This window comes from Haliotis rubra, unplaced genomic scaffold (genome assembly GCF_003918875.1).
Source record: "Haliotis rubra isolate DU_JTF1 unplaced genomic scaffold, ASM391887v1 Scf434, whole genome shotgun sequence".
Classification (NCBI taxonomy): Eukaryota; Metazoa; Mollusca; class Gastropoda; order Lepetellida; family Haliotidae; genus Haliotis; species Haliotis rubra.
Window position 1 is genome coordinate 902,188 of NW_025767118.1, and position 14,978 is coordinate 917,165.

General features: G+C 42.2%; 1 protein-coding gene across 3 annotated transcripts in view; it reads right to left on the minus strand.

Annotated features, from left to right (window-relative positions):
• LOC124289158 (puromycin-sensitive aminopeptidase-like) overlaps window positions 1-10,566 on the minus strand; it is a 31,520-nt gene extending 20,954 nt beyond the window's left edge. For all 3 annotated transcript variants that reach the window (XR_006901613.1, XM_046725767.1, XM_046725769.1), the window contains exons 1-6: window positions 10,387-10,566; window positions 8,647-8,731; window positions 4,968-5,044; window positions 3,032-3,157; window positions 1,417-1,524; window positions 445-642 (exon numbers count right to left, since the gene is read on the minus strand). Coding sequence is in view for 2 of the 3 variants with exons in the window: in XM_046725767.1 (XP_046581723.1) it covers window positions 445-642; window positions 1,417-1,524; window positions 3,032-3,157; window positions 4,968-5,044; window positions 8,647-8,731; window positions 10,387-10,509 (717 nt within the window). In the remaining variant the exon portion in view is untranslated. The remainder of the gene's footprint in view (window positions 1-444; window positions 643-1,416; window positions 1,525-3,031; window positions 3,158-4,967; window positions 5,045-8,646; window positions 8,732-10,386) is intronic.
• Window positions 10,567-14,978: the final 4,412 nt, after the last annotated feature.

Consider the following 14,978-nt stretch of genomic DNA (forward strand, 5'->3'; position numbering starts at 1 on the left):
ACATTTTAGCAATATCACTGCACGGGACATCAGAAATGGGCTTCACACACTGTACCCATGTGAGGCATCGAACCTGGCTCTTAGGCATGAAGAGCAAATACTTCAACCATTAGGCTACCCCACTGGCCTTTAGAGTACCAACAACAAGTGAGTGAGTGAGTGAGTGAGTTTAGTTTTACGCCATACTCGGGAATATTCCAGCTATATGGCAGCGGTCTGTAAATAATCGAGTCTAGACCTCATAATCCAGTGATCAACAGCATGAGCATCGATCTACGCAATTGGGATACGTACAAGCCAGCGAGCCTGACCACCTGATCCTGTTAGTCGCCTCTAACGACAAGCATGGGTTACTGAATGTCAATTCTAACTCGGACCTTCATGGGTTGAGTGACCAAGTACTACCAGAACAAAATATGATGAATGAATCTGCTGTTGACCTACATCAAGGGCAAACTTGCCCTGCTCCTTCTTGCCCACAGGTGTGTAGACTCTCACGACGACACCGTCCACGTCTTTGCCCTCTACGTAGTCGTAGTCCCCCACAATGAATGCCAGTAGGTATGTGGACATGATGGGTGTTCTGTCATACTCCACCACGCGCCAGTTTGGATCCTTATCCGGGGTGTCAGACTTGACAGGCTACAAATACATCCAGTCATTAAGCTGTTTCTAAACTTCATTGTTACACCAGTGATACTTAGTTATCTCTCACCTAATGTGAAACATGATGTTACCGGCTTCATCTAGCTTTAGTGAGTGAGTGAGTTTAGTTTTATGCTGCAATATTCCAGCTAATCTGGACCAGGCAATCCAGTGATCAACATCATGAGCATCGATCTACACAATTGGGATACAATGACATGTGTCAACCAAGTCAGCGGGCCTAACCGCCCGATCCCGTTAGTTGTCTCTTACAATAAGCATGGGTGAAGCTTACTGAAGATCAATTCTAACTTGGATCTTAACAGGTCTATCTAGCTTTAGGTTTAAACTCAAAATTACAGGTTTCTGTCGGAGATAAGGGAGATATCTCTGGACAGTGAAATGTGCCACTTTAGTCGACTTAGCCAACAATATTACCTACCCTATCATTACCCCTTCACCTACCTTCCTAGGAATGACAATAACAGAGTATGATTTCAGCAATATTCAAGCGATATCATAAAGTTGGGTCCAAGATTATGATAATGTCTCACATATTACTCTAATGAGAGGGTCCAATCTCACTAGACTACTTCACCATGTCCTTTAATCCTGATCATGTTCGTTAAACATTCCTACAAAGGGGTCAGTTAATGAACAGAACTCTTGGTGTTGAAAGAGAAATGAAATTATATTCAACATTTTAGACATCATATCCCATGTAATAGATATAGTCTCATATTTCAAACCTATCTTTCAAACCTATCCTACCATATTGCTGAGCGCTGTTTTATCCTTGGGTACAACAAGTGTAATGTCAAAAGTGGCCTTGACCGCAGGTTCGTCCCAGCCAGGGAAAGCTTGGCGAGCTCCCGTTGCCTGCAAAGTAAAAAAATGGAAATTTCTTGTTTGATCAATATACAACAAGCATCCCATTTGTGTACAAAACCACATCATCATACATGGTATTTATAACTAATGCCCTTAAATTACGTTTGTTTTTTGTCTCAAGCTGCCCACTCCAAAATTCCAGTTATATGACAGTGACTTGTAAATTATCCAGTCTGGACCAGACAATCCAGTGATCAAACTGGTGAGCAACAATCGATGTCATTAAAGCAAAATGTCACATGATCCTTATGTTCGATTCCAAAATAAATTTAGCTCAGTTACATCTAAGACTATTAGAACTACATTGAAATATAGTGAGTTTATCTCCTGTCCCTAATTCATACTTCTAAGATGCTTCACTGAAAGATCAAACCTGCCTACAGCATTTCATCAGGTGATAAAGTACACTTTTTGCATTACATCACACTGAATTGACGTCACTACACCATTCTAGTCTGCCCACTTGCAATCAAATGTACCCTTGGGCGAGGGGAACAAAGACAAACATCGAGGGTACATCAATCCATGGGCCCCGAGGGACCAGTGAACAACGTATTTATCGTACCGAACACCTCAATGTCTATTTTGAACTGTTTGAAGAACAGGTAATGGATCATAATAAGGAGTACCAGAGTTTGGCAACAGCCCACACATTACCTACACGAAGTACCAAACGAATTCCCTTCGTTCGGTCTAAACATTACATTTTACAAAATAATACTGAGCAATTAATTTGTAATGGAGGTAATTCTAATCCTTGACTGTCCAGGAGGCAACAGAAACTAAGATGGTGGTTTTGGAATCGTTGGAAAGACAGTTGTTGATTTAGAATAAATGAATGACATACTTTCCGTGTTTGGGTTGTCATGTTTGGTACAGTAAGCTGCTGGAATGTTTAACACTTGTCTATATCAGTTATATGTTCTAGTAAAAAGCAATAAACAGTCTAAAAAAGACAGATTCTCATCTCTTTCAATGACAACACAGTGAGTGAGTGAGTGAGTGAGTGAGTGAGTGAGTGAGTGAGTGAGTGAGTGATGAGTGAGTGAGTGAGTGAGTGAGTGAGTGAGTGAGTGAGTGAGTGAGTGAGTGAGTGAGTGAGTGAAGTGAGTGAATTTAGTTTTACATCACACTCAGCAATATTCCAGCTGTATGGCAGCGGTCTGTAAACAATCTAGTCTGGACCACACAATCCAGTGATCAACAGCATGAGCATCGATCTGCGTCAACCAAGTCAGTGAGCCTGACCACCCGATCGTGTTAGTCGCCTCTTACAACAAGCAGGGGTTACTGAAGGTTCATTTTAACCCGGACCTTCACGGTTGAAGATGTCTGAGTGAGGATGAGTGAGTGAAGATGAGTGAGGATGAGGGAGTGAGTGAGTGAAGATGAGTGAGTGAGTGAAGATGAGTGAGTGAGTGAAGATGAGTGAGTGAGTGAGTGAGTGAAGACCTTTCACGGGTCCAATGACAACACAGAACAAGGACTACATTACCTCAAAATGTGTGACTGCCCCAACTCTCTTTCCTCCATCAGGCATGGTGTACCTGCTGCGATAGAAACCAGCCATCTTGTCGTTGAGTTCACCGGTGAAGCTCACCTTCAGCACACCTTTACCTGGCTGAAAACATCAGTAAGCTATTGTACAATGCGACCATTGGCACAGAATAGGGAATCTTCCCCCAGCTGGGTACCTGCTCTGGCAAGCTTCCAAAACGGAGGCGCGGACCTGCATTGCGGAGGGGGATCTTCGGCAGAATGTGGAGCAGCGCCTTGTTGCCTAGAGGCAAACGCCGCCTGGCAGCTGGAACTCGAGTCGAACCGGAAAGCGCTGGTGGGCACCGCAGCCTGGGGAAGCGAACTCGCAATGCGCCGCCGGACTTCCCCTCAGATGAAAAGCGAGGAAGGCAACCTCCCTTAGTGTCCATATGGATCTCAAGCCGCCTGAGCCCGAACTGGTAGGCTGGGTCTCCTCAGGACCCAACTCGAGTATGTGGGCCTAGTAGAGCCTTCCGCCAGCACCTGCCATCACGCATCTAACCCTCGGGTCCCGGTGGACGCTGAGGCAGACCAGGCAGAACTGGTGCCTCCGGCCTCTATCCCCGCCTGACCCTGCGCCTAACCCGAGGGGACTGGGAGCTGAATCCTCCGGCAGCAGGAGAGCGCCCGACCAAGCCAGAGGGGTAGACATATCAAATCCGCTTACTAGGGAGCAGTGGAAGGCTAATCGACTGGCGCCGATCTAGCCTTTCTGCCTTTATATCTAGGCTTTTTTGCTTTGGGACGGGGGGACCTTAGGTAATTCCCTCCCACACGCATCTCCAGCCCGTCCTCTTCTGGGTCCGGGAGAAACAAATTGCTGGTGAACCTTGTATATTGTTGCAATCAGCATCATGGTCATCCATGTCCCACATTGTTTCAAGACATGATGAATAGATGCTTCATCATTGTATCTACAGGCCATGTTGGCTTTGATGCTTCTAGAGCTGTAAAAGTTTATTACCCTAACACAATGACCTACAAATCTACGACCCTTGAAGATCTGGGTTAGAACTGATCTTTACTAACCCATGCTTGTCGCAAGAGGCAACTAACGAGATCAGTTGGTCAGGCTCGCTGACTTGGTTGACACATCAACGGTACCCAATTGCGCAGGTCCATGCTCATGCTGTTGATCACTGGATTGTCTGGTCCAGGTGCGATTATTTACAGACCGCCGCCATATAGCTTGAATATTGCTGAGTGTGGCGTCAAACAAAATTCACTCACTCACTACAAATCTGCAGATGTATTCCACAAGTATTAAATTATGTGAAATATGATCATGATCACACAGGACATTATGATGAGATTTCCCTAAATGTGTTTACTTGTACCATATGGCAACACTTGACTTGCCACTGCATGGGTTTGTGATGGTACCAATGGTGGACCAGGATACATTCACATTTTTACAACCACCTGGTATTATCACCATTTGATAGTGATTCATGAACATGTGCTATTGTTAAAGTCAGAATACTTCTTAGATTCAGAAATATTTTATAATAATAGCAATAATAGTCCATTTCTGTGTTAATTGGATAAAGTAAGTCTAAAGCGACAGGATTTTAGTGAGTGGAAATACACAATTCACTGCAGTCATGAAGGTGTTGTGGTAGACTGTTCCTGGCAATGGCTACTGAGTAGTGGGTAAGTGAGTGAGTGTGGTTTTACGCCGCCTTTAGCAATATTCCAGCAATAACATGGCGGGGACACCAGAAATGGGTCTCACAGCTACAGAGTATACAAAGCAATGTTTTCCATAGTGTGACGCTAAGACATTTGGTACAATGACCAAATTCTTTTCTGAGCGAAGTGATTTTCTTCAAGGAGGTCCGAAAGATAGGATGGTTAAAGGGGTTCTGTCGCTTCTATTACATACAACCCACCTGTAGGGCCGAGGGGAACTTGAAAGTGGCCGTCTCCGCCTCCTTGTCAGTTGACACTTCAGCCACCAAGGAGCTGTCTAAGAAAAAGCATGGAGGCTGAAATATCCTCACTCACAATTCAAACTGAGTACAGACGATAAGAGATCATGAATACACAATGCCATTTAGAAAGTGGTCAAATGTAACATGTTATATTTGGGATTACACTTTCTCTTCTTTTTAAATTTTTTATTTACACTTACACTTTCTTAGTAATGGAAGCCGTGGTGGTTGAGCGGGTTAGGTGGCTGACTTTGTGTGCTTGCGATTAGGTGCCTGACTCTGAGGGTGTGGGTTCGAATCCTGCATGGGACTCAACCCAACAAAAGTACTAGAATCTGTACTTTACTAAGACAGTGTAATCCCAGATATAACATATGTTAGATTACATATCGACAAAACATATTACTAATGATGACCTACTTAGCACTTACTTACAGAGGGAATGCCATCATACACAACTTCATGAGTTTTAATGAATCTGAAAGTTTAGACTTTTTGGATGAAATGATTTCATAGAAAGGGAAATGATCATATCAATTGTATACTGAAAAATGCAGAGATATGATAACATTTTCACTTGCATTAATCCAGTAATATAACAAAAGCTAGCACTGTTGGTATGACAATATTTCACACAAAACTTGTTGTTGTCATACACATACCACACATGCTATACCAAATTGATTTAATTTTATACTTATACTAAATACGGTATAGGATAGCATGTGGAAAGATGGATGTTGACCATATTAATCTCTGATTGTTATGAGGCACTGTTATAGTGAGTGAGTGAGTGAGTTGGGTTTTACAATGCTTTTAGCAATATTCCAGCAATATCACGGCGGAGGACTCCAGAAATAGGCTTCAGACATTGTACCCATGCTGGGAATCAAACCCGGGTCCTCGGCGTGATGAGCGAACACTTTAACTGCTTTGTACCATGCCCACATTCAGCATTCAAGTTTCGAAATCTGAACGGGATATTTGAATTTATAATCATTCTGTTTGAGACTGCCACCATGTCTAGTCACGAGTGGGATAATACCATAGACGGCATTAGACTGTCACAAAATAGTTGACGAAATTGAAGGCACTAAATTGCAGTATGATAAAATCGATGACATCACTCTCTAACAAGCTGCCGATGTAATGGAAACTGAATCTAGAAATTGGTTGTCTCCATTTGAGACAGACAGTTATGTTACGTTAAACGTAGGTGTGGCTAAAATTGCAAAGAGCCAATCAGAGAGTTCCTGTCGAAGGCAGCTCAAAACGTGGTGTAACTATTCAATACACCATGACTGAGATCAAAGGGACCACAGTCAGGGCATGGTACAATTAGGCTTATACTAGATTTGACAGAATGATCTGGAAAAGGCTACAAGCACCTTAGTCCAAAATCATCTGCCCTAGAGAGGTATATGAGGGGATTTAACTCTTGCCTCTCATCACTGACATATCTGCTTACAGTTACAAGTAAGGTTACTGTTGCTGAGAAGTCAATAGTACTCTCACTGTCCTCTTTGCTATAGTCACTGCGCTAGCTGGTATAATACTGGACATAGGTGTTGACCCTTTATCATCCCCTTATCACACAGAGGTTCTGAGTCATTCTCTTCCCACTGTTCTAATACGGCCCTTTCATGGTGCGAAAGTGTTCAGGATTCGTGATTGGTTGCAATCAGATTTAGTTGTGCAATGAGCAACGTCGTTTCAAAAGTGATCATTCGCAAAGCCTCGGTAATTTCAATATTCTTCATGAAAACTAGAACCTCTTCCCCTGCGTGATGCACAAACATTTCTTCTAGGCAGAATTCAGTCATGTAATGGCGGATCAATGGCATCTCCATCGCCCTCGTTGACAACAGACAAGCTAGCCATTAAATGTCTTGTGTGTCACATCAACACAAGTCCCCGGCAGAGGAGGGATATTTGTGGCCCCACATTTGCTTGTGTTAGTCAAGTTGAATCCAAGTCGATGTAACACCTGTTTTGATTGGATAGAAAGAAGGGAGATAATTCGTGTTGCCATTTTTTGCTGCTAGGGGAGTTTACGAGAACCGGGAAATATGGCCGTATTAGAACAGAGGTTCATAGGAAGATATGATTTGTGTAACCTCTGTGGGAAGAGAATGTTGTCTGATGGGATATGTCACTAATAGGCTGACTGACTGAGTATGGTTTTACGCCGCTTTTAGCAATATTCCAGCAACATCACGGCGGGGGACACCAGAAATGGGCTTCACACATTGTACCCATGTGGGGATTCGAACCTGGGTCTTCGGCGTGACGAGCCAACGCTTCAACCACTAGGCTACCCCACCGCCCCTTCACTAATAGGAGTAAACCATGTAAATATGAGACATCACAGTCACAAAAGACTGAATTGATTGCAGAATAATGGTATTAGATCCAGTACTGACTAATCACACAAGGTATTTTTACACTGGTCTGTTATGAAAACTAAACAATGGGCAATTGACCATGGTGACTGTCAAAAGTTAATTAAAATCAGATCTTAGAGCTCACTACTACTAAAAAATGATCTGAGGACAACCCCTTACAGATCACGTTAGAACAACCCTTCATTCGAACAAACGGAGTGTTGCTAACCAGATCGTGAGAGCGTCTGTCTCAATGTGTCTTCTGAACATACAAGGTCAAAAAGGTTCACAAGGATTACTCCTAACAACACACATGGGCTTTTTCTGACCACAGTCACCAGCTGTTGGACTGATTCCGACAAAATCACTGCCTATCTCTCACTCTAATACAATTACAAATAGGAAACATTTCAAATTGAAAAGACTTTCAAAAGCGGAACTACTACCATACCATTTTGGCTTTCATTTGACATTCCAGAAGTTTTCATTGTTCAGTTATAAAATTTTACAAAGACAACTTAGTCAAACACTTAACAATGCATTGTTCGGAATGTACCTGTAATGGTTTCTTCTCACACCTGTATCTAAATTCCTGAGTGGGGCATAAAACAACAGTCATAATCACAATCATTGTTCAGTTTTTACATTTTGAATAGACAACATTGTCAAATACTTTACAAAACACAGTGAGAAATAGTAGTCTCCATTTGAAAGCTGTGCCGTACAGCTTAAGAAAGTAGCTTTATCATTTCATCAGTCACTCAAAGTTCATTAAAGGTTTTACCTGGACTCACAAACATGTAGGTCCCGAGGACCCCCAATTATTAGTTTTAGGGTCCTTGCAGACAACATGAGAATCCTGTGAAGTAACAGTGTAGTGAACTGGAAATTTCAGAGCCTGGAATGAATCATTGATCATTTGGACTGTGGGATGAAATAATGCACGTAACTGCTCTGAAATGAAACAACCAAACACTTAGATGTGTTGTAGGTACAATGAATAATATTGTGTGTCCTTCTGGATGCAGTGAATTCTTTCTGCGTCCATTCTCTACATTTGTGTGTACCGGATGCACATTTGCGCGTCTCGTAAAACCCTGGGTTATTTTGCAATGATTTGTCTTCACACCTTTCTTTTGGCTGTGTAAAACAACAGTGACAAACAATCACACCTTTCGTTAGTGATGGGGAGCTATAGGATCTGGCTTCAGTGAGTTTGTTGATTGTCATTGCAGATATTATAAACAACTCACCACCACCTTCATGTGCATGATATGTCACCTCGCTGATTTTGATGTTGAGTGAGTTGACTGTCACAGTGTCTGTTGGCTTCTTTACCTGGGAATTAATCAAACTATTATTTAACAAAGTGATCATTTACTGTGTTTCTGTTCAGATAAACTTACCCTAATAAACATTTACAGATCTTTTAGAGTGCAAAACAGAACTGGCACCCAGATTTTTTTCATATTTTGTTATGAAAGAGTAAGTTTAAAACCCACAATCTGCAAGGCATAGGAGCAGCTGTTCAGAAAGAAATCTTCAAATAGGCCTAAAAGTGTAACAATCATACTGGATATTCATATTGAATGTTCATTAAATCCCAGTTTTACATTATTGCGAAACCACTGTGAACATTGATGAATTTGGAAATGCCTGGGAGCCAGTGAGTTTAGTTTTACGCCGCACTCATCAATATTCCAGCTATATGCCGGCGGTCTGTAAATAATTGCGTCTGGACCAGACAATCCAGTGATCAACAGCATGAGCATCGATCTGTGCAATTTGGGAACCGATGACATGTGTCAACCAGGCCAGTGAGCCTGACCACCTGATCCTGTTAGTTGCCTCTTACGACAAGCATGGGCTACTGAAAGGGCTTCACTGAAAGTTTATTCTAACCTACGCCCTTCTAGTAGGGAGACCCTTCTGGGCTGAAAGCCCGGCCCTTCACGGGTCGAAAATGCCTGGGAATGAAGCATCACTAATGAAGTATATTTAACTCATTGGGCATACTGACATGGCTCAATACTCTTGAAGTTCTGGCTTAACTGTCAATACCAAACCAGATTCAAGTCCATTTAAAAATGATGTAAATGTCTGCCACTTCATTTGGCCTTTGACATAAATCTTTTTCTGGTGGCAGGGTTGGTGGGGTAGCCTAGTTGTTAAAGTATTCGCTCTACGCCGAAGACCCAGGTTCGATTCCCCACAGGGGTACAATGTGTGAACCCCATTTCTCGTGTACCCGCCGTGACATTGCTAAAATATTGCTAAAAGCGGCGTAAAACCAAACTCACTCACTCTTTCTGGTAGCAAGATCCTGAACAGGGCCTTTGTACCTGAAGGACTAACCAGACCCATGGTTAACCATATTTATAAAATATTGTTCAGCAAGAATAAGTAAGAATCATATCTGAACAATTTGGAATTTTCCCTGATCAGATAAGGGTCTGATTGTCTGCCAGTTCCCTTGGGCAAGGGCGGGTAACTCAGGTTAGTGGGTCAGGAGATGAGGACCAGGACCTCAGTACAAACACGATTATTCAGACTCATGGTTAGTCACATGAAATAATGCATTTTGGATTATTGGGTTTTGGATGTCAATCGTTTTGCATTTCTGAAACAAGGCATGTTTCGTCAGATAGTGGCTTGTGTTTAAGATAATGATGTCTTTAATAAGTTAAGTGGCATGTTTTACAATTGATCCTGCGATAGTCGAGAAAACAGAGGATTATCTTAAGCGTCTTTAACAGGAAGATGGTTGTTGAGTTAACCTTAATAGTGCCACACGTAACATACGTGACAAACAACGATGTTCGAGCACATAATAGATGCGTCTATATGTGTGTGTGTGTGTGAGGGGGTGGGGGGGTGCAGTCCAGGTCCAGTTACTATAGTTCTTTATAAGTAATCCTTCTTTGTAAGACAACCGGTGTTTCGATCAGCTGATTTTCATTTCATTATCTGACTGGGTTATTTTCATTGATTACCTCAACATCTATTGCTTCCTGCCCCTGAAATACAAATGCATCTAGATCTGGTTTCAGCCGAATGTTGTAGTTGGAAGGAACGACATCCTTTGGAAGACGTTTGAACTCTCGTTTTTCTTGCATAGTGCCGTTTGTGAATGTTCAAGCTGGAATTAACACGTACGAAGTTACCTCCCTTCTTTCAAACTTGCTTCGAGCTTTATATCAGTGCGTGCCACAATCGTTAATGGTAGCTCAGAATGAACGCAAGGATAGAGATATCGATGTAAGGAGCTTACATCGCCGCCACTTCGCACAGAACTGAAATTTTGCTATCTATGCGCTGGTCACTCTTAATCGTATAGAGCGAATGCCCAGTTCACCCTCAGCGGCGGCGATCGATGAATGAGTCAAGTTTGAACAGAATTAAGAGAATGGTGTGGCGCAAGTTTACAAGCACAAACTGACAATCACATCAGTAATAGGCTTTGGCATCATTTGTTGTCACTGAAACTGACCTTTATTATCTAAAGCATTGTGGTTTCAAGATTCCGAAATACTCTATCGAAATTCGTTCATTCAACGCATTCAGCAATATTCCAGCTATATGACGGTGGTCTGTAAATAATCGAGTCTGGACGAGACAATCCAGTGATTGACATCATGAGCATCAATAATCGGGATACCACGACCTGTGTCAACCATGTCAGTGAACCTGACCACCCGATCCCGTTAGTCGCCTTTTACGAGAAGCATGGATGCTGAAGACGAATTCTAATCCGCATCTTCACGGGTTCCAACTCAAAAGACATTTAAATGTGGTTATACAACTCGCACCTTTCCTGACCGATCTATTGAAAATTTAGGACATAAACATGGAATCTTATACACGTTTCCAGAGACAAGCCGTGAAACATCATATCATCTTTATCCACACAGACCTGTACCTGATATGAATCCTTGGGCAATGTTTATGATCCATATAAGCGATCATACCCCAGCATGCTGAATTCAGTCTAAGTAAACTTAGGCTCAGTATTATTCGTCAGTATAGCAGTGTAACGAATAATACTGAGCCTGTACTTAGACTGGCTGAAATGCACATCTAAAACACGTGCTTCACAGAGCTTGTCGCACACGATGTCTAAAATACTATGGATCCTATGTGCACGTGCATGTGCATGTGTCAAGCACATTAGGGTAGAAATTTAATATTTGCAGTTTGTGCATTACACTTTTCTGAACTTATTTTAAAGACAACACCACAGACTAACGTTTCTTGACGTGACAAAACGTAGACTTTCAGAAAATACACGATTGCGGTATATTGGAGCACGGATGTCCATGAGGCAGGATGTACTATCGCAACAGTAGTGCTAACTTGAACATTAACCAAACGGTTATTAGTCGACTTGTGAGGAAGCACATGATCACCTGTGAACTGAAAGGTCGTCCAAGAGTGAGTGGGTGAGTATAGTTTTACGCCGCACTCAGCAATTATCAAGCTATATGGCGGCAGTCTGTTAATAATCGAGTCTGGACGAGACAATCCAGTGACCAATAGCATGAGCATCGATCCACGCAATTGGGATAATATGACCATGGGTCAACCAAGTCAGCGAGCCTGACCACCCGATCCCGTTAGTCGCTTCTTGCGACAAGCATGGTCTACTGAAGATCAATTTTAACCCGTCCAAGACGAGAAAGACCAGTGACGGTCATGACCGAGTCTGGCAAGCCCAAATCTCATGCCCCATGCCAAAGAACTACGTCAACAATGGAGAGTGGGAGTTTGACTCTACACCAGTAGCATCAGACGGAGGCTACTCGTCTGATGGAAACGTCCCTTATTCGCACATACGGCAGAAACGTGTTGCGAAGTGCAGGCCCCGATCGCGAGAAAAACGCAACTTTAGGACATGTCGAAAGGTTCATTGAAAGTAGTTACCATATTACCAGAAGATGATCCACGCAGTTGAACCATCAGTGACGATGTCGGCTTGGGTTTGGTAGGACTGCAAGCTCGACCTCATTACACTACCCGGGACATTCAGTGGTCAACGTTATCAAAAGGAAGTACTGGGTACCGCCGTCGTGCCCCATTTTGATAACCATCCCCCTGCCAGTCGTCCGATAGTCATGGATGACAACGCTAGACCTCATCGTTCTCGAGCCGGCATCACCCATTTGCAGAACAACACAATCGAAACATTACCACGGTCAGAACATCTTTGGGACTATCTTGGACGCAAAGTTCGGGCAACAGATCCTCCTGTTCAAAATATACCTAAATTGATGCTGGCACGCCATGAGGATTGGACTAGGATTTTGATGTTGAGAATTCGACACTTGATTGCAAGTAGGAGGAGACTGGCAGATCCGTGCAATCATGGTTTGGGTTTCATACAGTCACAAAATCATTATTTGAAACGGGTGGAGGGGTAGCCTAGTGGTTAACGCGTTGGCCTGTCACGCGGAAGATCCGGGTTCGATTCCTTACATGGGTACAATGTGTGAGGCCCATTTCTGGTGTCCCCAGCCGTGATATGGCTGGAATATTGCTAAAAGCGGTGTTAAACCATACACACTCCCTCATTTGAGAAGCGTGTGCCAATCAGATTGGATTGCTGTCGTAGTCATGGTGACCATCACAGCTACTTGTACATCTGACAGCAGGGATCTGACCCGTGATGCCCATGATGTTGATCAGTGGATTGTCTGGTCCAGACTCGATTATTTAGAGACCGCCGCCATATAGCTGGAATATTGCTGAGTGCGGTGTTAAACAACCAACCAACAACCAACGACGTCAGGGGTCTACAGGCGTGCAAGTAGAGCGTTTTAACGTTGTTCCGAGGTGAAAGTGTAATTGTATGGGGTGGTATACCATACATCGTTTGAGATTATGTTCCTACCTTTAAGCAAAAAACGCAGGGACTTCTTGAGGTTGTATAATATTGCTGTGGAGCTATGACCGGCCGTTTCTCCAGAACTCTCCACATGCATTGTGACATATCTGGGCTGAATGAGTTAGTGAATATGGTTTTACGCTGCATTTAGCAATGTTCCAGAAATGGACCAGCATTCTTGAAGGATGGTAGGGTTAATTTGGAAACTTCCAAGGTTTTCTTAATCGGAAGTGCGTAATTTGGCCTCGATTTGTCAAATATTCTCACTGGGCCAGGCATACTAGGTATGCGTTTCCGAAAGGCGATTTGTTGGAGTCTATTTCACTTCTCATGCAACACATTTTCTAGTTCAGTCGTACCCAGATAGCAAAGGTGTGTTGGGCCAATGTTGGTATATGGTTGGTTGGTTGGCCAACAGTTTGACAACATTGGCCCAACGTTATCTTAATGACTTAAAAGTAACGGTGGCTTTTGACACGTTGGTCCAACAGTGGGCCAACATTTGAAAAACTCTGCCTATGTTCCCTGATCTTTCATCTATTTCACAAAGTTGGGCCACCGTTGGCCCAACATTGTGAATAAAAGAGTGAGCACACGGCCATTTTTAGCCATGTTTTCTTATAAAGATTTTGATGAAAGTTGAAATAATTACACAGACAAAAAGAAAGAATCCATTTCCCTGTTTTTTTAACTATGATAAAGTGAATATTACAGCATTGTTTTCTCCAAATTGAATACCAAACTTGTCATCATTGATAGCTTTACCTGATATTCAAAGAGCAGACGACACTACATTTCTGGAGGCCTTCAACTGGTAAATATGCATTGTTATTTCTGTGATACTGAATTGCAAATATATTGTGAAATAATTAATTAAAATCATCATTTAGGCTAAAGAAAGTGACACATACCGTACTGAAAGGCAATTGATTGAGTAGATAAAAGATTTAATTGACTCTTTTCTGTAGGTAGCCTGTTTTATCCACTTTGATAAATCTCATTTCATTTTAAATTATTTAAATTTATTGTGTTTACTTTATTAACATTATGTGTTTGTCAGTTACACTCCTGTTTCCATATACAACTCTCTCTATTATTCATCTTTACAACCAATAATTGCTAAACATCATCATATCAGATATATGTGTCACAGTTATAGTAGTTACACGTCATATCCAAATAAAACATTGTTTGAACAGCATTCTAGAAGTTGGTCAGTCAAAAATGAAACATACATCTCTATGGATAACAACTTCTTGTTTATAGTATAGAGCGACGTTTCGATGTAGATTCTTACACCGTTATCAAGCTAAAAGTGACTACAACCAAATGATGAGAAGTATATATACATGTACATAGTATGTTTTGTCAAATAAACATAATTGGGAGCGGCCAGTTTGGGACTAAGAACAACAAATTGATCTAGTGATGAAACCAATTAACAAGGGAGGGGGTGGGTGTTAGGTTGTAACAACCTGATAGGGTGTTTGATAGAGTCTATAGTTTGATTAGTTCTTCATATCCCAATGGTATGTAGTATCCTTGGTCTCTATTGATCAAAGGTTTGTGGCGGCTGATTTTGATGGCTTCCAAAAGTTTTCTTTTTGTGCAGTCCTGATTCTTGGTGGATAAGATTTCAAATTTGTCAAACCAGCCCCCTAAAACTCAGTTAGGCGTCATCTCAACCCTGATCAAGCACGCTAA